Source organism: Oryzias latipes, chromosome 22, assembly GCF_053564925.1.
Source record: "Oryzias latipes strain Hd-rR chromosome 22, Olatipes_Hd-rR_3.1".
Taxonomy (NCBI): domain Eukaryota; kingdom Metazoa; phylum Chordata; class Actinopteri; order Beloniformes; family Adrianichthyidae; genus Oryzias; species Oryzias latipes.
The window spans coordinates 17,701,354-17,721,435 of NC_136258.1; the positions used below are offsets into that span (position 1 = coordinate 17,701,354).

The 20,082-nt window shown below is 40.0% G+C and overlaps 1 protein-coding gene and 1 non-coding gene across 6 annotated transcripts; both read left to right on the forward strand.

Moving 5' to 3' along the window:
• Positions 1-9: 9 nt before the first annotated feature.
• aspg (asparaginase homolog (S. cerevisiae)) lies at positions 10-15,249 on the forward strand. Of its 5 annotated transcripts, none has more exons than XM_011490386.4 (18): positions 28-486; positions 2,024-2,150; positions 2,529-2,564; positions 4,042-4,153; positions 4,276-4,401; positions 4,485-4,568; positions 5,319-5,445; positions 5,547-5,659; positions 7,249-7,434; positions 7,507-7,620; positions 7,700-7,819; positions 8,485-8,580; positions 9,272-9,435; positions 12,546-12,632; positions 13,069-13,168; positions 13,244-13,309; positions 13,408-13,464; positions 14,309-15,249. In XM_011490386.4, the coding sequence occupies exons 1-18, from the start codon at positions 249-251 to the stop codon at positions 14,354-14,356; spliced, it is 2,001 nt and encodes a 666-aa protein (XP_011488688.1). In that variant the 5' UTR covers positions 28-248; the 3' UTR covers positions 14,357-15,249. The 5 variants fall into 5 exon arrangements, with proteins under 5 accessions (XP_004082351.1, XP_078796890.1, XP_011488688.1 ...); XM_011490387.4 differs by having other exon boundaries at positions 13,408-13,456; positions 14,307-15,249; XM_004082303.5 differs by lacking the exon at positions 2,529-2,564 and having other exon boundaries at positions 10-486.
• Positions 15,250-16,976: 1,727 nt separating this feature from the next.
• mir203 (microRNA mir-203) lies at positions 16,977-17,085 on the forward strand. The gene has a single exon (NR_107207.1). It is a non-coding gene; the product is annotated as a microRNA mir-203 (primary transcript).
• Positions 17,086-20,082: the final 2,997 nt, after the last annotated feature.

A 20,082-nucleotide genomic window follows, 5' to 3' on the forward strand; every position in this document is an offset into this window, starting at 1 on the left:
CATGACGTCAGAATTCACGTTGTTTTACGAAATCTCAAGGGCAAAATAGAGTATAAAGAAACAGCGGGATACCGAATATGCCCCATTAAAAACAAATTCACATAATGCCTTTCGTTTCGACCCCCTAGTTTGTTTTTACGTTTGTTCAGGCAGACATAGAAAAAGCGCGGCAGGCGGAGGCAGACCCCTTAAAACTCCACGAGCCGCTTTTAAACTAAAGAAGCAGCGCGCGCCTCCTTCAAGTCATCATGGCGGACTCCAGCTTCAACCTCACATCTCTTGCCCGCGCGCTTTCTCAACCGAATTTGGCCAATGTGTACGATCTTAGCCCCCCGAATCCTCAGCTACGTCCGTGCCGACGGAGGAAGCTGTCCAGCTGCAGCTCGGTGGAGAGAAGCGACTCGGTCACCTCCCCGGGCGTCGGAGAATCCCGGGTCCTGGTTCTCAACACCGGAGGCACCATCGGGATGACGCTGCATGATAACGGTAGTGATGCGATGCCATAAACGAGCGCTTCTCACGTAAATTAATCAACATCCAGCCACAGCTAGCTCTTTCCTGGTGTAGGTTTGTTTTTCACATGCGTGAACAGGACACACGTGGATTTAATCCTCTGTGACAACAACTGGCACGTGGATCTAGAAATAGTCCAGCAGGGAGCTTCCTGATGCCTGACCAAAACATTATTCAGGAAGACAAAAATAGTTCTATGGCTACAAAATGTGGATAATATTAAATAAAAATATGTCCTTTTTTTAAGCAACAGCCTTTGACATTGAACTGTAAGGAAGACGAAAAACAATGCAGGTCATGCTGTTTAATCAATAACTAGATGTTAGCACGTTTACACATATATAACAGATGTAAGATTATTTCAATGTGTTTTTCTGAAGTAGGCCACTCTAATCCTTTGTTTCCACAGTAAATAAGGACATTCTGTGCACAAGCCTGGGAGGGAAGTACTTGGCGTGTTACCTGGAATGAGGAAGGCAGACAGGGAGGCATGTTGGTGGAGCAAAGAAGTTCAGGAGTGTGTTTTAAGGAAAACGTCGGCTCAGTAAGCGTGGGACACTGGGAGAACAGAGGACAGGAGGACAGGGAAGTGGAGTGCCAGCTGGACATAACAACAGCCAAATAAAGGCTGTTTTGAGGACTTGAGTAACTGGATCTGGACAGGTCGGAGTGGAGGAGGAAAAGAGATGGGAAGGATGTGCAGCTGGTTAGGGTATCAGGGACAGAGGTGGAGCACATGGAGACAGATTGTTCGACATTTTGTACTCAGACCCTGTTATAATGATTCAATTAAATTTTATTTGTATAGCCCAAAATCACAACAACAGTCGTCTCGATGGGCTTTGATCATGATCACCCAGAGGTTCTTAGAAAATGTCCTTATTATTCAGATAAGCTAAATCAAAAGATTTTTTCTCATTTTTGTCTATAATCCCATCGGTATTCCACGTGAGTTACTTTAAATCACCTGTTTCTCAGAATTTTGAAGAATAGGACAGAATCTCAATTTATTTTGGTCCCACGTAGTTTTTGATTTTCTGCAAATATGTGGTCTGAAAGTAGTCCTGGCATTTATTTTCCTGTGGACACCAGGATCCATAGAAAAATAAAATATATTTTTTACAACAATCTTTATGTTGTTAATGTAAATGTTTTTTTGTTTTTTTTTATAATGGTAATGGTTCTTAAAAAAAGTCATCATAGCTGTTGCTTATGTGCAAATCACTGTTTTGTGATGGTTTCTGCTGGGATCCACCCAGCCTGATATCCCTCAACTTTAGTAAAATATTACTAAACATATCTTCTATTAAAATATTTTAAAACGTTATAAATGATGTCATTCTAAAAGTTTGTCCGCTCTTGTTTTGTAAGCATGCCATTTCTCACTTACACCTCTAGGGGTCAGTGTAACACTGAGATTCTGTTGAGATGATGCTGAATCCCTTCATAGAAACAAAGCTGTGGAAGGAGTTGTTGAATCATACCTTTCTCTGCTGCTGTTCCCCTACAGTTCTTGCCCCCAAAGCCAATACTCTGGTGCAAAGCCTGCGCAAGCTGCCCATCCTCCACGATGAGCTGTATGCCCAGCAAACCTGCCTGTATGAGTACTATGGATCTGAGAACAGCCTGGTCCTACCGTGAGTTCAGCCCGACAAGACAATCACATTTTAATCGCCAATTCTAGAAACATCCGGCGATAGTAGTCACTTGTGCTTTGATTATTTAAAAAAAAAACATTTAGTATACATGATACATTTGAGTATAAAACAAACAAACTCTTACTTATAAATCCTCTTTAAGAACGTCAACTTAGTTTTGAGTGAAGTAGATAAAATATTTGATCAGAAAGTGCTCGTCTTTTGAATTTGGTTTACTGCATGCTTGTTGTTCACCTTTACCCATTACTCCTAAATACATTTCCATTTAATCAATAAATAACAAAGTTGTTAGCTGTACTTTTGAAATCATAATGCTTAAAGTAAAACCAAACCAAACAGTTTTTGTTGTTTTAACAGGAATTCTCTGCCCCATCCTGACCTGTTGCATCATAGGTGCTGTAAAACCGGAGCCCTGGCATGTGCTCTGCTGTAGAGTAGTTTAATGTGCTTGCTGTCTTAGTAAAAAAACAAAAAAAAAAAATAGGGTGTGTCAATCTGAAAGAGAAATGCATGCCGACGTGGCCCTTGGCAGTTAAAAAATAATGCCGTAAGTTTTTTATATCCCTCATTTTCCGTTTGCGATCCAAACCAACCGGATCGTTTCAAGTGTAAAGAAAATGACTCCTTATTAGCAAAAAGCTAAAGATAATATTCTCTTAAGAGTTCTTCCAGCTGTCCAGAACATACATAAATGTACAAAAAAGTAAACCTCACTTGAAAATTTATTAAAAAAATATTTATTCACTAAAAGTTGTGGTTTATTTAGATTTTTATGTGACTTTTAGTTTTTTTTTCTTATTTCTTCTTTGCACACGCATACACACAAAATATCTATTTATATATATACATACATACATATATACACACGCACACACACACACACACAGAATCCCTTTTTCTTATTATTCTTGGACTTTGAGGCATCTTTCTATAGGTATGCAAATGTGTGGCTTTGCATCACCACCTTGGGCTGCACAGCCACACAGATGATTATTTGGTCATTTGAATGGCATATTCCTGCTTCAAGCTTATCGTCGGCATATGTTCTGGGGTTAAGGCTAATTAGACGGGTGCCTGTAGGACCTCCGGTCGGATGGGCTGGGGCTCGGCCTCTCTTCCCCTGCTGTTCCATTCAGCTCTGAGCTCCATGCTACAAGGCAATGGTAATGTAGGGTGGAGGGGTGGGGGTGGGGGTGTATGTGTCCCACCCTGTTTCTTTAAGGGACAGATTACAAAGACAATCTTTGCGTGGCCGTTGAGCCGGTCACGCTGCCTCCCACAGACTGCTGCAGGCGCAGTTTCATTCCACAAAAACGGGGTATGAATGTAATCTTTGCAGAGCTTCCCTGACTAATATTTGAGAAAACACAGACACTTTTTTTCCTTTAAATTGAAACAAACCTATAAAAGAGGTCAGATGGCCCAGAATAAGGTTCCTCACTTACTGTTTTTACTGAACACAGGAGGAAACATACGGTCTGAACTGCAGTCACAAAGTTCTGTTAGCTGGATCCTCATGACAGCACCTCTCCCTTTTCCACTTCTGAAATTCTTTGTGTGAAACAGGTTTCGGCAGCCTGCTGCTGACACTTCACAAAGTCTCGGTTAAACACCTCTTTAAATAGGATTTTGTCCAACTCTTAAATAAAAAGATGATCCTGTTCTGTTTTTTTTTACACTAATGTCATTAATCAGTCTAATATTTATGATTTTATTATATCTGTGTGATTTGGACTTGATGGCTTTGTAGCTACTAACTTCACTGATTCGTTTATGCAACTTATTTTTCACACGTAGGCTTTTGCAATCATGCAAATGATTATGTGAAAACAGCAATTCACAGATTTAAAGGAACTCTTTTTATTTCCAGGCTGAGTAAATCAAATAAAAGGATAATCTACACCATTATGGAGTACAGCCCTTTGCTGGATTCTTCCAACATGACCACAGACGATTGGGGAAGAATAGGAAAAGACATTGAGGTAATTGTTATATGTGTTCAAATGTTGAGGTTTTGAGCTCTTTTCACACAGAAATAGCAGGAAGTTGGTGTGGCTTGTTGAATAATCCTCGTTCCCTGCTCCCGTTTGTTGCCCGACGGTAGAAAAACTACGAACACTACGATGGATTTGTGATCCTTCACGGCACAGACACCATGGCTTACACAGCCTCTGCCTTGTCCTTCATGTGCGAGCATTTGGGCAAGCCGATTGTTCTCACCGGTTCTCAGGTGAAGGATGTCTCCTTCTGTGGGTAAAACTGACAAAAATCAAAATCAAAAGAATGTAAATTTATAGCTTTTGATTTGTTCAGGTGCCCATTTACGAGCTCAAGAATGACGGCAGAGACAACCTGCTGGGGGCACTACTAATCGCTGGACAGTTTGTCATCCCTGAGGTGAGAATATACAAATCAAACAAGGATAACATTGCTTTCCATTGCTTTCTTTTAGATTTATTTATTTTTTGCGGGGCACGGGCGCTAAGACGGGAAATCTAAGTGATAGTCACACATTGTTGCATTTGTCTGAGCAGGTAAAACGTTGCAAACGGCTTCTTCAGCAACTTGTCGGATGAGATTGCTCACCATTGGCCTCAAAGTTGTTTCGCAAGACTTGAACAGCAGTTACAGAACAGGACGAACATTGAGATCCGCCTGCACAACGTATGCAGCACGAAGGCGATGTCTGACTCTTGAGGCAATGCATGCCAGCAGGAGATAAAGGCTTATCCAGCTCACATCAAGGATGTTGTTCATTTGTTGTCGAAACCAAGCAGTTGTCTTCATAAATGCAGGGACAGAAAGGATTATCTTCCATAAAATAATCATTAGGATTCTCATTTTCTTTGATGCTTTAGACAAGGGTTTTAGAAAAAAGTTTTCTTAACCCATTTAGTTAAGAAGTTTTTGGCCCGTTTGTCAAACTTATTGCAGAGGGGCAAATAAAACACTTGTTTTATTAATGAATGTTCATAAATCTGATTAGCACTTTATGAATTTATTATTCCCAAGTGCTCCCAAGATTTCTTACTGGAATAAAAAAGAAGCAACAAATTTACCTTTTAGTGTTTGATCAAAAAATGTGTTGATTTGATTTTTAAAAAAAAAGGACGTTTTAACCCCTTAATTTACTTTCTTGCCTTGTAGGTGTGCTTATACTTCTACAACAAACTTTACAGAGGAAATCGCGTGACGAAGGTGGATGCTGGGAGCTTTAATGCCTTCTCGTCTCCTAATTTGCCTCCTCTGGCAACTTCTGAAGTGGACATTTCAAGTAATGCAAAGAAAAGACATTTGTGTTCATGCAATTTCATTAAAAGAAAAATAACGAAATAAAAAAGGGTGCTATTATTTTACGCTTCTCTCCTTCTCTAGTCAACTGGGACACAGTATGGAGGGCAAACACCACCGCCAAATTTCAAGTCAGCACTGAGCTAAACCGGAATGTGGGTCTGCTAAGACTTTTCCCAGGAATCACCTCCTCGTCTGTAAGTCTCTTGAAAAACAAATTAGTTAATGGTTGTTAGCTATGGCTTTAGTCACATGCAACCATACAGGGGGTTGACCCGAATGAGTGCTTCAGGTTTTTGGGTTGTCTGGGCCCATGGGGGGTCGTAGAGGAGAGTGCCCGCATCTTGAGGGGAGCACAGGTTCTTCCTGAGGCTAGTACGGCCACCTCAAGGGATGTCATAAAAACGGAACGTACCATTGTCAGGCGTTTGGTAAGTGTATTGTGAAGTATTTGAAAGGATAATGTAAGCACACGTACTTATGACGTATGGGTGAAGCCATCGTACGATGCCTAGTTGTTACTAAAGTGAGTGTACTGACTGTGCACAAACATATCATAACATATCATCTGCACACTCAGGGAGTGCAGATGATATGTCAGGATGCCTACACATGCTACACTCTGATTGTTTGAATCTGTACGAAACGCCTACGTCTCACCTATTTCACCCTTACTCTTACGCGTTGCTTAAGTGTTCACTACAACCTGAAACACGCAGCATGCCTGTAGATAGAAATATGCATGAACATTTTCCCCTTACAGGCTCACAGCGTGGTCTACAATCTTAAAGTTTTGTGCAGGCCACCTGCATGCCCCATACAGGTTTGCCCATTTTTCACCCGTAGACAGCTGTATTCACCCGTAAAGGCAGTTGTGGTTGAGGCGTAAGCTTGATACATAGTTGGGGTTTGAAAGGAGATTATTGCGTCATCATTGCATTGAAAAGGACTTTAATATCTTAATTTTATGGCGCTAATAGACAGTTTTTTTTTGTCAATAAAAAAAAAAAACATGTGCAATAAAAATACAAGAAACTTACATTTGAATACCAATTTACTCTTACTTTCTCATTCATGCAAACTACCATCAAACCCCAGGCCAGAGAAAAATGAGGCGATGTTATGGGCCTTGTCCAATCACCCTGTAAAAAAGGGAGGACTGGCACAGACACCGTCCCATTTAGTTTTTCACCTCCCTCTCCAGAGACTGCTGGGAGAGTTTTTATTGTGTCAATCTGCTCTCGCTGCCCAGCTCCGCCATGACGGCTCTCTAACAGCCTTTAACTGCTTTTACGAGGGGCAGTTTTGATTAGGCACCGGGCTCTCGCCTGTCTTCAATCTGTGCTTAAGGAAAGCTCAATTACAAAGCTGCAGCAGACCCTGTAACGTCTAACCAAAGAATGAAGACAGAAGCTGTCTCTTTTAATGTTGCCTTCTTCGCCGCTGTGTAGCCGCTCAGGACTCGCCATGCAACATCATGCTCGCTAACAGCTTCAGATTAATTGCTCTCTTTTCCGTCGTTTAACTCGTTCCCCATTCTCGTCATATGCGACGGCTAATGATGTGGTATAGGGCGTCCTGGTGCCAGCCCGTCAATCTATAATTGCGAAACTGGTTTCAGGGATGGTTCCAGATGGGCTTTTAGGAGCTTGAATGTCCTTAGGCATGGGAGTGAAATGTGCTGCAGGAAAAATAACACGGAATACAAATTTTTCAATCTGAATCCACACTTTTTCCTGTCAGCCATCAATTTGGGGTTTATAATCTGGAACACGTCTGTATCCAGGTGAGGGCTTTCCTGCAGCCCCCAATGCAGGGCATCGTTCTAGAGACCTACGGAAGCGGAAATGCTCCGGATAATCGTCCCGACCTTCTGGCAGAGTTGAAGGCGGCCACTGATTCTGGCGTCATCATCATTAACTGCACACAGTGTCTGAGGGGGACTGTGTCTGCATCGTACGCCACCGGAAAGGTATATTTTTTTAAGTTTTCTCATTCTAATGTGTAACGTAGGTAGTAATCTGAAAGAGAATTGATCATTCAGGTCCTGATGGAAGCAGGGCTAATAGCAGGTGGAGACATGACTCCAGAGGCTGCTCTGTCCAAACTCTCCTACGTCCTGGCAAAGAAAAACCTTGGTCTTGATGCTAAGAAAAAGGTTGAGTTTTCTTTTTTAATGTTACTTAAAGCTGAGAGGATGGCAGTTTCTTAGGTTTTTTGTTTCTTTCTTTGCACAGTTGATGGCTCAGAATCTCCGAGGAGAAATGAACATTGACCTGGAAGGAGCTAAACTGTGTTTGAGCAACAGCCGCTTCATCCAGGTCATTGCTAAGTCCCTCAGCATCAGCTGTAAGGAGGTGAGTTTCCCCTCGCACCTTCGCCAACAACAGAAATGTTCTGGTTTTACCTTTAGTTAAGATGAACCAAGCCATCAAATCTCTTGAACTTTTTTCACACTCAACAACACGCTAAACACGGGTTCTTGAATGCACGTTGCTCTATTCCGATATAAGAAAGACGTGGTGTCATATATATCCGGCTGCGCACAAACCATCACCACCAAATTCGACTCCCTGATTGGTCAAAGTTCAACTTGGTTAAACTTTCAATGCGCGTTCAATGGCTGGACGTTTTGTACGGAGAGTCTGAAAATTGTTGTAGAAAGCAATAGCAATGCATGAATGTGGAAGCCAGGAACACGCATGTTTAAATGGGCTTTCACTGAAAGTGGCTACTTGAATGCACATCGCTGAGGGCTGTGGGAACATTGCTTTAGAGGTTCAAGCTTTTCCATTCATGACAGAACTCTGCCTGTATCCAATCTTATCAGTTTGCAGAGGCCTCTGACCTTAAAGGGAAAAGTACTGATTAAGAACTAGTGTTATGATACTATTTATCTTGATGAAATGCTGCTTCAAACTTCAGCTTAGTCTTAGAAAAACAAGATGTTAGCACATCATTGTGTGGAAATTGATTTTTGTTAGTTTACTCCTCATATTCTACACCCTGTTTTCATTTGTAGGAGCTGGAAGCGATCCGAGACGCTCTGACTCCTCCACTGACATGTGCGGCTGCAAGAATCGGAGACATCGATGCCTTAGAAGCCCTTAAAGAAATGGTGAGAAACTCTGAATTTTTGGTCTCTACACATTTTTAGGGACTTTAACCATTAACCATTTCATTTCTTCTTCAAACACAGTAATCTTGTTCATACAGCCGACGTTTGTTTTCAACAACCCTCCAAAAGTCAGTATGACGTTTGTGGGGCAATAACATTTAAAAACAAGAGATAAGAATCTGACCTACAGTTTTTTATCTCAGTCTTTTGGGGTTAATGTACGCAGTATAGTGCTCATGCATTTTTGCAGCTTTGGAAAACTACTGGAAGTACACACACACAGCGCTAGAAGAACAAAAAGCCTACAGTAGTTCCAGCTGTTGCCACTAAAGGTTTGGATATTGGGTTTTTGTGGCTCAAAGTCCCTCCAGCTTCCAAGGACAAACTGGGATTTCTATGCTTATATCTACAATAATAAAGTCGCCATCTGTCACCCATTACATTTCCTTCACGTGTCAGTAAATGCTTCTTCAGACCTAAGTCAGGTTTTTGTACACAGCTGTTCTCACTGATATGTGCCCTTCTGTGTTTCCATTACTTTTAATGGATAACAGTGAAAGCAGTACTGCAGCTCACTGATCCTGTTTTGAATTCTGTGGTAGCAAACCGACAAGAATCCCTGTCTAAAGGAAGTAAAGCTTTTTAGTGTCTCAATGTATGACACGCTCGTCTTTTTTGTCTCTCGTCCCAGGGTAGTAATCTGTGCCTGGGTGACTATGATGGCCGTACCCCCCTGCATGTTGCTGCTTGTGAGGGTCACTTCAAAGTGGTACAGTACCTGCTCAGCCACGGAGCCTCTGTCTATGTTAAAGATCGCTATGGAGACACACCCCTGAGCAACGCCGTGCGCTTCAGGTAACGCACTTAAGGCCATTTTTATCAGGCCTTTTAGCCGACGTTTGTGAAGTTGCAGACATTTAAACTCTCTGTTTTTGCTGTCAACAACATTCTGCAATCCTGAGTGGATCCTGAAAACATCTTTTTAATTGCTACTGCAGAGATTTCATTAAATGAGGCGCTGCCAGGCAGGGAATACAGCTCCGCTTAAATGACAAAAAGGGAGCAGAAGCCATCAGAGTGGCTTTGAAACGAGGGGAGCCGCTCATAAAAGCACGGGAAGGCCAGACGATAATTATAAACTAATTAGGCTACTTGTCATCTGACAGTTTAGGCCATGTTTATTTTTATCCACGTTTTTTTTTGTTTGTTTCTCGTTTACTTTGCTTTAAGTCTTCGAGGGAATAGCCACGCTGCACATTTCTGAGTTGGTGCTCTATTGAGCCTGGGGGGTGAAAATGCATGTGTCACAGCTGCGCCAAATGGCTGTTGTCCTAGTTTAACGGTTGACACTGCAAGTGTGGACTTGTTTCCTTTGTGATGGTGGAGGGATGCAGTGGAGCACAAACACCTGTCGTTGCACAATGCTCCCTGCAGCATGCACAGCTCCGCACAGCCACACTCCCCTTCCGATTGGCTTCAATGACGCCGTGAAGCCTAAAAGAAACTGGGATTAGTTTTTAGTTTCAAGCTGCAAGTCCAATGCAGTTTGTTACTAGTACATCCAACTGCAATGCAGCTTGATCCCTATATAAGGAAAGAGAATGAACAGACAGGAAGGGGGAAAAACAGATGTGGGGTGTGTTCTGAACCTGTCCAACCTGCCAGCTCCTAGTTTCACAGATTGTAGATACTACCTCCTTAGTCTTTAAGAAGTGTCCTCCTCGTACTTTCTGATGATCCACACCAGTAATTAACGTTGCGTTAAAAGTAACTTATCTTGCGTACCTCATATATTTACATTTGTCCTCTTGGCTGCTCTCTTGTGACTTTCTTTTGTTGCTTAATAAACACTGTGGCAGTGGTGTGACTACAAGTGACACGTGTTTAGTCACTCCGGAACCTAAAAAAACTTGTTCTGACACGCCAAACAACAGGTACTGCCTCTGTCAATGAAAATCAAGATGTCAAAAGTTAAAAAACCTGATTATGTGCCGGAAAAAACTGACTCGAGTCCACCTCTGACTAATGCTGCTGAACTCAACATCATCTTACAGAAGTTAAGCGATCTCTTAATTGACAAATCTTTCCGTTCCACCAGCCACCAATGCTTTCAAGTTATTTTAAAGGTCGGTGCAAAGTATAAACTAAAAAAAAAAAAAAATCCTATTTTTTTGCCAGATACAGTAACGGCACAATAAAAACAGCAACATGGAAAGCTTTCCTTATGTCCACATGGCATTAATAAGGGCATTTGGATGAACATCACGTCCACAAAACGCACAAAAAACTGTTTCTCTAAAACAGGTTTCTGCCACCTTTAATGCTAAAAGAGCCGTTTGGTCCAAGTTTCTTACAGATCAAAACTCAGCGAGAGCAGCATAGTCCCACCTCACTGTTTAAAAAATACACTTTATTTATGCTTGTGGTACCAATAAGCCTTTGAAATAGTAGTTTTTATATATTTATAATACTTAAATTATAATTGTTTTCTAAAGATAACAACTTCAACTTCATTTACTTTTGACAGCACCACATGCACGTTCCTTTCAAAATAAAATACACATTGTAAGATCCTCCTGCTGCAGCAGATTTACTTGCAATTATAAACTTTTAAGAACTTTGTCTCTAAACAGCAAGAAGACTCAATTGAGCAGCTGAAAATAAGAATACATGCTTTAAGCTTGTTCTAATCAATCAGCTCTGACAATAATTATAATACATTTTATTTGTATAGCGCTTTAAATGGCACTCAAAGACGCTTTACAACAAGTGAGTAAAAAAACTGTCAATAAAAACAAGAGCTAATACAATAAAAAATAAAAATATAGAGATGACGTATTAAAAATTAAAAGCAATTTTAAAAAGATGAGTTTTTAGTGATTTTTTTTTTTTCAATTTTTTTTTTTTTTAAAGATTGGGAAAAACCTTAAATCCTCATTTTGCTCAGTTACCTGACATCTGCATTTTGGAGGACTGATAAAGCACACAAGGCCTCTTAAGTTAGTGTAATGTAACCATTAGTTAAAAAGAAGCTTATTTTACTAATAGAAGATAACATCAGTTTAAAAATCTAAACATAAATGCCAAAAAAAACATATTTATTCAAATTATTAGCATTTTTCTACAGAGCCAAAGAGCCACAATAGGGGGTTGACAGAGCCTGAACATCAGGTTAAATATTCTGAGCACAGTCTAAAATAATGATATAATAATGGGAGACATATGTAGGCAGTTCTGTGACAGCTTTCAGACATTAACCCGACGAGAACTGCAGACACAATGGCTGAGACACTAAAAATCCATGCTGAGATGGAAATCCTCTTTAAAATTAATCCCAAAAAGGAATTATACAATATTATATTTAATTTCAATCTGTGAACATCCTCCACCCACAAAGAAACATTGTTAAAAAGTTTGAAAAATATGCTTAGAATCAAGGGAACTTTTCTGCTTTGGTGCTTTATTGGATCATGTGGGACCAAACTGAATCCCGCTTATGGGAGTCATAAAAGAAACTGGAAATGATGCATTGAGGTGGGAGTCATGATATGGGGCTGTAAAGGTTAAGAGTTTTTTTGTTTTTTTTTTAATAGGAATGTCACAATACAATTTTGTGGATTCAGGTTTGCTGGGTGATACAATGACAGAAAACACACAAAAAACAGCCAAAATATTGTTTTGCTGAATGACTCCCCTAACACCTGGTTAAGATTTTCAAAGTTAACATAAATTATCTTTTTGGGAAATAACTGGCAGAAAAACAGTTTGGAAAACATTAGAATGTTTTTTGTTGCCTAAAAACCTTCTAGTTTTACTTTGTTCTGAGTCTCCTTTTGGAGAAAACTGCCAACATTAGGAAAAATGTGTTTGCTTACTCTTTTATTTGTCTAAGAATACATGCAGTTACTGCAAGGTCATGTGATTAACGTGCTGAAGTCCACCTTCCTTCATGCTGCTTCTTGTAGACACAAGGATGTTGTGAAACTGCTGAGGAAGACTGGAGCCCACTTCTCCAGAGACCAGCTGGAGGAGGCAGGAACTGAGCTGTGCAGGTCAGGACGCAAAATAAGAAATGTGAAGTGAAATGTGAGGATATGCACCCGTGTACATATTTCTCAAATATTCTGCCACCCTTGTTGACCCATTCTACATAGCTGACACAGGAACAACCTGTTGCCTCGCTGCTACGCCAACTGTAGGAATGCACCCTTACAACATAGCTTTGAATTCAATCAGTATCTCTCATGCTGAAAAGGTTTAGGACATGCTGACCAGCCCCTCTTGATTATCCGCACAAGAAACCCAACTGGTTTTTGTAAAAGGCGGTTTCAGCAGCACACCTTTTCTGAGGGACAAGTTTAGCCTGTCTTTGCTATCGTAAAGCACGAAAATGTACACAAAACGAGATTTAAACTTGATATTTGATTCCCCCCAATAGTGATTGTTCTAAATTGTATTATTTGTCATGACAATGTGATTCGGTGTCAGCCTGGCAGCCAGTGGCGATCTGGACGGCCTAGAAATCTGGTGCCTTGCCGGAGCTGACCTGAACAGGCCGGGCTATGATGGAAAGATTGCAGTTGAAGTGGTGGGTTTTTGATGCGGACACATTCTGCTTTTTTAAAAACACTTGTGAAAACCTCTTCTTCTCTACCCGTTACAGGCTGAAGCTGTGAACAAAAAAGAAGTGGTGGCGCTTCTGGTCCAGCTTATGAGCAAGAAATCCATGGTAGCAACTCTTTTGCAGATTGGTGTTCATGACCTCAATCTCCCACGATCCCCAGCCATCAGAAGTGCTCTTTAATTAATTTTTTTGTTTATTTTCAGCCAGTAATTGCTGATATTAATGAGATTGATGATGATGATGATGATGATGATGATGAGGTAAACAAAATGCTGTAAAGGAGTTTGCAGTTCACACACTGAGCTTGAGATCTTCTTTGGCATGGCTCCTTTGGCTCTTTCCGTCTGCTTTTCTTGCTCACTCCATTGGGCTGTAGGCTTGGACTGGCTAGTCTTTATTTGCTCTAAAACATTAAAAAAAACATATTAATAAGGCATTTTTGCGAGACGTGAGTTTGCTCAGCAAAAATAAAATAAAAGCTCAGTAAAGGGGAAGTGTGCTTTGGCTGTGGTTGACGATGGGACATGACTTTTATAAGAGATTTAGAAAATCAAGTAAAATTCAACAAAATCACGCATTTATTACAGTTGTAGCAGATTATGATTAGGTAAACACACTCCAAAGAGATTTCTGAATGTTGTTAATAAACAGAAAATTAAAGACGAACAAATTCGATAATCCTTTAAGCTTAGGAAGAATTAGTCAGACCAAAACATAAATCATTTAGTTTTTATCCTTATAAATGAAAGGATTAGCCTTTTTTCTGTTTGTTTTACAAAATCAAACAAATGAAAAAAAGAATTACAGGATTTTTCTCAGGAACATTCTTTAACAGTTAGGCCGCTAGAATATTACTGTGTGACATGCAGGTATCACACACTAAAACATGAATCCATTGTTGGATTCAAAATAACACAAAGCAGATTCATTTCAGCGTTAACAGTCCTTTTAGGAAAATTTGAGCCGATCCTCTTAGAACTAATAATTCCTCAAATCAGAAAAGCTGGATTGTTTTGCATGCTTCCTCTCACACTTGTCCGACAACACAGGAGGCTAAAATGTAATTGCCCTCCATGGTTACTGTCCATCTTTTTCCCCCTTTAGCCAAACGGTGGAGGGATTGAGTTCAACGCCATCCCAACAGGACCGTGATGTGAAGCGCCGGACGTCCGTCTCCCGTTCTGAAACCTGTTGTGTTGGGTTATTTTGTGTGGATACCCATGTGTGTTGTTTAAGTTGACCAGCTTTTCAGCCTTTTTCTGTACACCTGTTCACTGTTGCAACATTACTATTACGGCTTTATCTTTTAGCTTGTAGCTTTTATTTTTCTGTATGCACAAAGAATGCCGATAGAGCATTAAAGGTCAACTTTGAGCGGTTTTATGGCAATACTCAGTACCGTGACTGCTGAAATTGTATTTTGTGACATTGTTCGTGTCTTTTTAAAGCTGTGATGTTTAGACTGACAGGGTGCTTTCCCAGATCGTATTTTTGTACTTATTTTTGTAGTTTTATTGAAAATAAGCTTTAATGATCTTGGATGTTACGCTCAATCACTTCAGTCAAGGAGAATTTTGGATCATAAAGCTGAGGGTTTCACTTCCTGCTGCTCTGCCAGTGCCACAAAAACCTACAGTTGATACGTGTGACCTATCCGGCGGTTTTTCTGGTGAGGACTGTCGAGCTGGAAGTGTCACATATTTTGCACTTTGAAACGAAGAGGGGAAGTCCAGACTGTTGCGCGAGACAAATAAAGGTCATAAAACAGATTGTGGGTTCATCTGTCCTACACAAATGTCATTTCATTTTTAATTGTTTTATTTTAAAAAACAGGTTTTTCTGTACATTAATTTTAATAAATTAGGTAGTGCTCAATGTTGTACATAATAAAACACAAAGTTTGTGATAAAGGTTCATGTTAACATGTCAATCCTGCCACTTTATTATGTTACACACCAGCAAAAGTGTTTCAAGGATGTGAATCAGAATTATTTTTTTGTGTCCACAATCTGTAGGAAAAACCACAAATAAATTATTATAAAGAATTATGTCCATGGTTTGCTTTTTTTTTAATTAAAAAAAAAAGGAATGGGAATAGACCTGCAGTACCAGTTTTGAGTTTAACTTTCTCACACCCAAATCAAAGTGTCATTTCATTGATATCCAGTAGAATTTCTCCTGGCTTTTACAGAAATTCCTAAATTTTGTCACTATAACTTCAATTATAACCTTAATATTTTTAGCGTTAAAACAGTATTACTATACCCTCTTGACCACCAGCCATGCAAATTTGTCCTCTGTAGAGGACATTTCTAAACCTGAATGTCCCCCAACCTCTTTTGGTATCTACAGAGGGCATCTGGGGTTTTTCAATGATGGCAAACATGAAGAGATGGGGCTCTGGGAAATGTAGTTTTTAATGAATTTCAAAAATATTTGACTGGATACATTCTTTTTTCTCTGGTAGTCAGTAGGATATAGTTTTTATTTCTCTACACAAAAACAAACAAAAAAACCCACTAAGAAACACAAAAACAGTGAAAAGGTTTGACAGCTATTCATTCAACTGCATCAACACGTTTAACATTTCCATAAACTGAATTGGGTATTTGATTAAATGTCATTAATTATGGTTATACATTGGCTGTGCACACAATAGCAATGTTTAAACTTGACATTTCAACCATTTGTAAACAAATCTGTGAAGTAAACCACTTAGATCTTCTTTGGATGGATATTTCCCATGTACGGTATCTTAAATTTTTTTTTTTATGTTAGCGTTTTGTTAACTGTTGATTTGTGGGTGTATGAGTGATGAACTGCAATAAATATCTTTAAACCAGCTATTAGAAAAGCTTGTGTTACCCTTTTTGGCATTCAGATCTATTAGTTATTTTTTCTTACATACAACTAGACCTACCCCTGTCTCTGCGCCAGATTGACTCAGTCGAGTGTTTTAAAGCTCAAGTTACGACGTTTTTATTTAGAGAGCTTTTAGCTGACTTTTACTTGTGTTCACTTCTGCCTGTTTGTTTACTTCCATGCCTGTTGTTATTGGGTATTGCTACTGATTTTATATTGTTTTAACATTGTGAAGCACTTTGTGAGTCGCTCTCTGTGAAAAGTGCTATGTAAATAAAGATTTACTTACTTACATTTATTTTCCAATTCAACACATGTTTAATACTATATATCTACTATTCTTTGATGGGTGTGCTGTAGGAAATGCAAACATAACACAAGTTCTACTGTATCTGTGACTTACAGATAAATCACAGAAACTCATTCAGCAGAGATGCCACAAAATTCCACCTGTGCATGTGACTTCTTTGCCTGTAGCTGTGGCATATCTTTCTCTTGAAGGTGTCTGCCCCGTCCTGCTTCTCGGTGGAGGAACCCAGCTCATCCGGTTGAACCAGCAGGGGCCTCATTCTTTCTTGAATGGGAGGCTTGTAGGAACCTAACCCCAAGATGGTATAAAAGGAGCGCTTACCTCCACAGTCACTCAGACTGGGCAAGGATGAGACCAAGGAGCAGTACTCAAAGGAAAAGAAGAAGCCTCTCGATGTAAGGCCTGGAACAGAGACGCTTTTGACTGAAGTTTGTCTTTGGATTTCATGTTGTTCTGTTGTGGTCTGGTTTGGATGTAGCAAATCAAAGTGCTCTTGTTTCAACAGACAGATTTTCTCAAACTAACTTTGCTGCTTTGTCTTTTTTTGTTTTCTTTTCTCAAGTGGACTCAGCAGTCTTGAAGAGCGACCTCACGCTGAGGAAATGTGTTGTCATTCTGATTAAGTGGTTCTCAACAGTTCAACAGTTCTTTGAGAAAATTGTGAAATGTTTAGGACCACTTGACCAGTCAGACAAATGCTACCGTCTTTGGAAAATGCTGCCTCTCCCATCAAGCAGGACACCTCCGGTAATCTGGTTCAATCCTGGAACAACAACTTTGTGATTTATACATACTGCCTGGCTTCCCTCTTTTTTTTTTCTTTTGTCATTCTGCCCCCTTGTGTTGCAGTCTTTCTTGCAGTCTTGGGACTTTAGGTGGGTGTAAAAATCTCTAGGATTCAGTCATTTTACTGCAGACACTGTTTTTTTTCACAGCTTTTTATGTATGTTCTCCTTTCCATTGTATTCCTACTATGCAAAGGTACTGATTAAAGCAAGTCAAAAAAGAACATTCTGCTTCTGCCCATTCTGTGGGGGAGGAAAGACGTTGCAGGGACGGGACAGTCGCTGTCCAAAGTGCTGAAAACTACTGCTGTGTTTAAATGGTGAATTCATTCATATAGAGCCATTTTTATCTAATCGGCTAAAACCAAAGTGAATTAGATCTGGAGGGTTCAAACATTTAAACAAACAGGTAAAGCCTTTTTTTTACTTTTAAGGTGGTGTAAAAGTTTTATATTTTATTTTAAAATTTTACATCTTCTAATCTAGACCTAAATATCCAGAGGATTTTGCACATCTTTAGTCAATTTAAACACAAATGGGTGTTTTGAGGGTCTGTGGGAAAATCCAACTTTTATGGGATAATCTGACACAAGAAAAATCCAAAAGCTATTCCTCAAGCAAAAGGCTACTTTATATTATATAAATCATTCATGAAAGCACAGTGTGCCATTTATTCTCCTCCTCTACATTTTAGACAGCCCCCTTTCCTTCCCCTTTTGATCTCCTGCATGCTCCAAGAACCATCAATATTTGCTAAACGTTTCCCACAAAGCCTGTCCATGCACCAGGAGGAGCTGCCAAGGTCTCACAGGCAGAGGATAAGGGATAAGACACAGGAGAAGCATTAATGAGATGCCCAGAGCGATTTGCCTGTACGTGAGCAAGGGCAGCAGATGCAGAGGCGCACAAAGTCTCAGGGGATCCCGTCCTAAGAATTTCATCAGCGGCCAGAGGGGGGGGAGAGACCCCACCCAGACCTCCTGCGGCAGGGAGAGTCTTATAAATCATCTTATGTGTGGATTGAAATTATTTTTCCAAAAGCAGATGATTTTTTTATAAGTCATGAATCATTTTTCAGAGAAATTTTAAGGACATGAATTATTTCTTGCTCTGGTTAGTTGTCAATAAATGATTCTTGTTGGACATGTTTGATCCTTAACATCAGCTTGAAGGGAAACAACAAAACTGCCAAACCTTATTTCTTTAGTAATGGGAGAGGAGGAAATCTAGAGCCCTGATGATGTGATTCACTCTTTCTCAAATGAGTCATTTGTTTGGATGCCATGTAGCAAACAGCCCTCCCTCCTCCAATACACACACACTCATTTAGCTGCAAACTTCCTGATGCCAAACAGGCAACCTGTTTTTAACACACATTGTAAGCCAGACGTGGGCACTGAGGGCCGCATTCCTGCATGTTTTCCAGCATACCCTGCTCTGGCATGTTCTAATTGGCTGGACACACCTGAAGCAGGTAATCAGCCATGAGTAGGGCAAGACTATCTGGAAATCATGCAGACACACCGGCCCTCGAGGCCTGGAATTGCCCACCCCTGTGTAAGCAAACACAACTTGTATGTCAAGATAGCACACAATTATGCTCCTCTGATAACAATTGTGATTAGTTGAACACTTAGTATAATCCTAAACTGCATTTAGAGAACATCATGTTTGAAAAGTCTTGCCTTTTCTAAGCTCCTGACCTGCATGTGCAATAATTATTGTTGGCATGGCCTCAACAAAGAGCCAACAGTCATTGAAGTTAGTGTTGAAAACTTACTGCAGGAAACCACATGCAGACTCAATAAAAGAATAAGGAAACAAACTTAAACTAAAGTAAAACTCCCTAAAACATAATAGAACAGAAATATGGCAAAGCTGACATTTTAAACAGCAGCTGTTAGAGTAAGCTGATGAAAACATGGCTGAGGAAGAGTGAATAACAGAAAATAGTAAATAAGACAAAAGAAAAGATCTGACAAACTGAATAAAAGTTAGGGGTGGCTGTGACGCAGAAAAAGGGCGGTCGACCTCTTTGAAAGATTGCATGTTCGGTTCCTGCTCATGGGTTGAAGTGTCTTTGGACAAGACACTGAACCCAACATTGTTGCTGTTGGTTATAGGTTGTTGCCAGTGTTCGGCAGCGGAGCTGCCATCAGTGTGTGAATGCGTGTATGCGTAGGTGAATGGAACTGTGACGGTAAAGCACCTTAGGCCTTCTAAGGGGGGGGGAAAGCGCTATATACTGTAAGTATGTGCCATTTAGCATTTCCATTTAGGTAACCAAAAGAACAAAAAGCACAAAATGGAACTTAAGAAAATGCAGCCCACCTCTTCAAAAGAGCAGGTTTTCTGCGTTCACAAAAACACATCGGAATGTGTGTGGAGAGGGTGCCTGCAAGAGGAACAGGAATACAGGAACAAAAAAAGTCTGATCAGGTTGCCATATAGGGAAACCTTAGGGAAAAAAAAGAGGCATCCAGTTCTTAAAAAAAAGTAGAAAATTCAAGAACAACCAGGGAAAGAACATCCTGGCATGTCAGGAACTGCAGTCACTGGATAGAGGACTGATCCTTTTGCAAGCGGGTCTTGGATTAGACCAGAGGCAATCCTGAAGTAAATGAAATGAAGCTAAGAACACAAGATCAAATGCAATTTAGTTTGTACTTGACTTTTTTTTTTATATGACAAAATTTAACATTATAGGTGCTCAGTAATTGTTTTGGTTTACTGCTATATCTGCTGCTTTTTAAAAGAAATGGCTATAAGTAAAGCAGATGATACAAATATATTAGTTTTCAAAGAGTATTTTTATTATGAATACCAGTACATTAAATTATGTCAGAGGGGGAGAAAGGATATTTGTTGAATTTTGGGGGCGAACTCGGCACTGGCACCAGAACAGTAATTTCAAAAGCTTA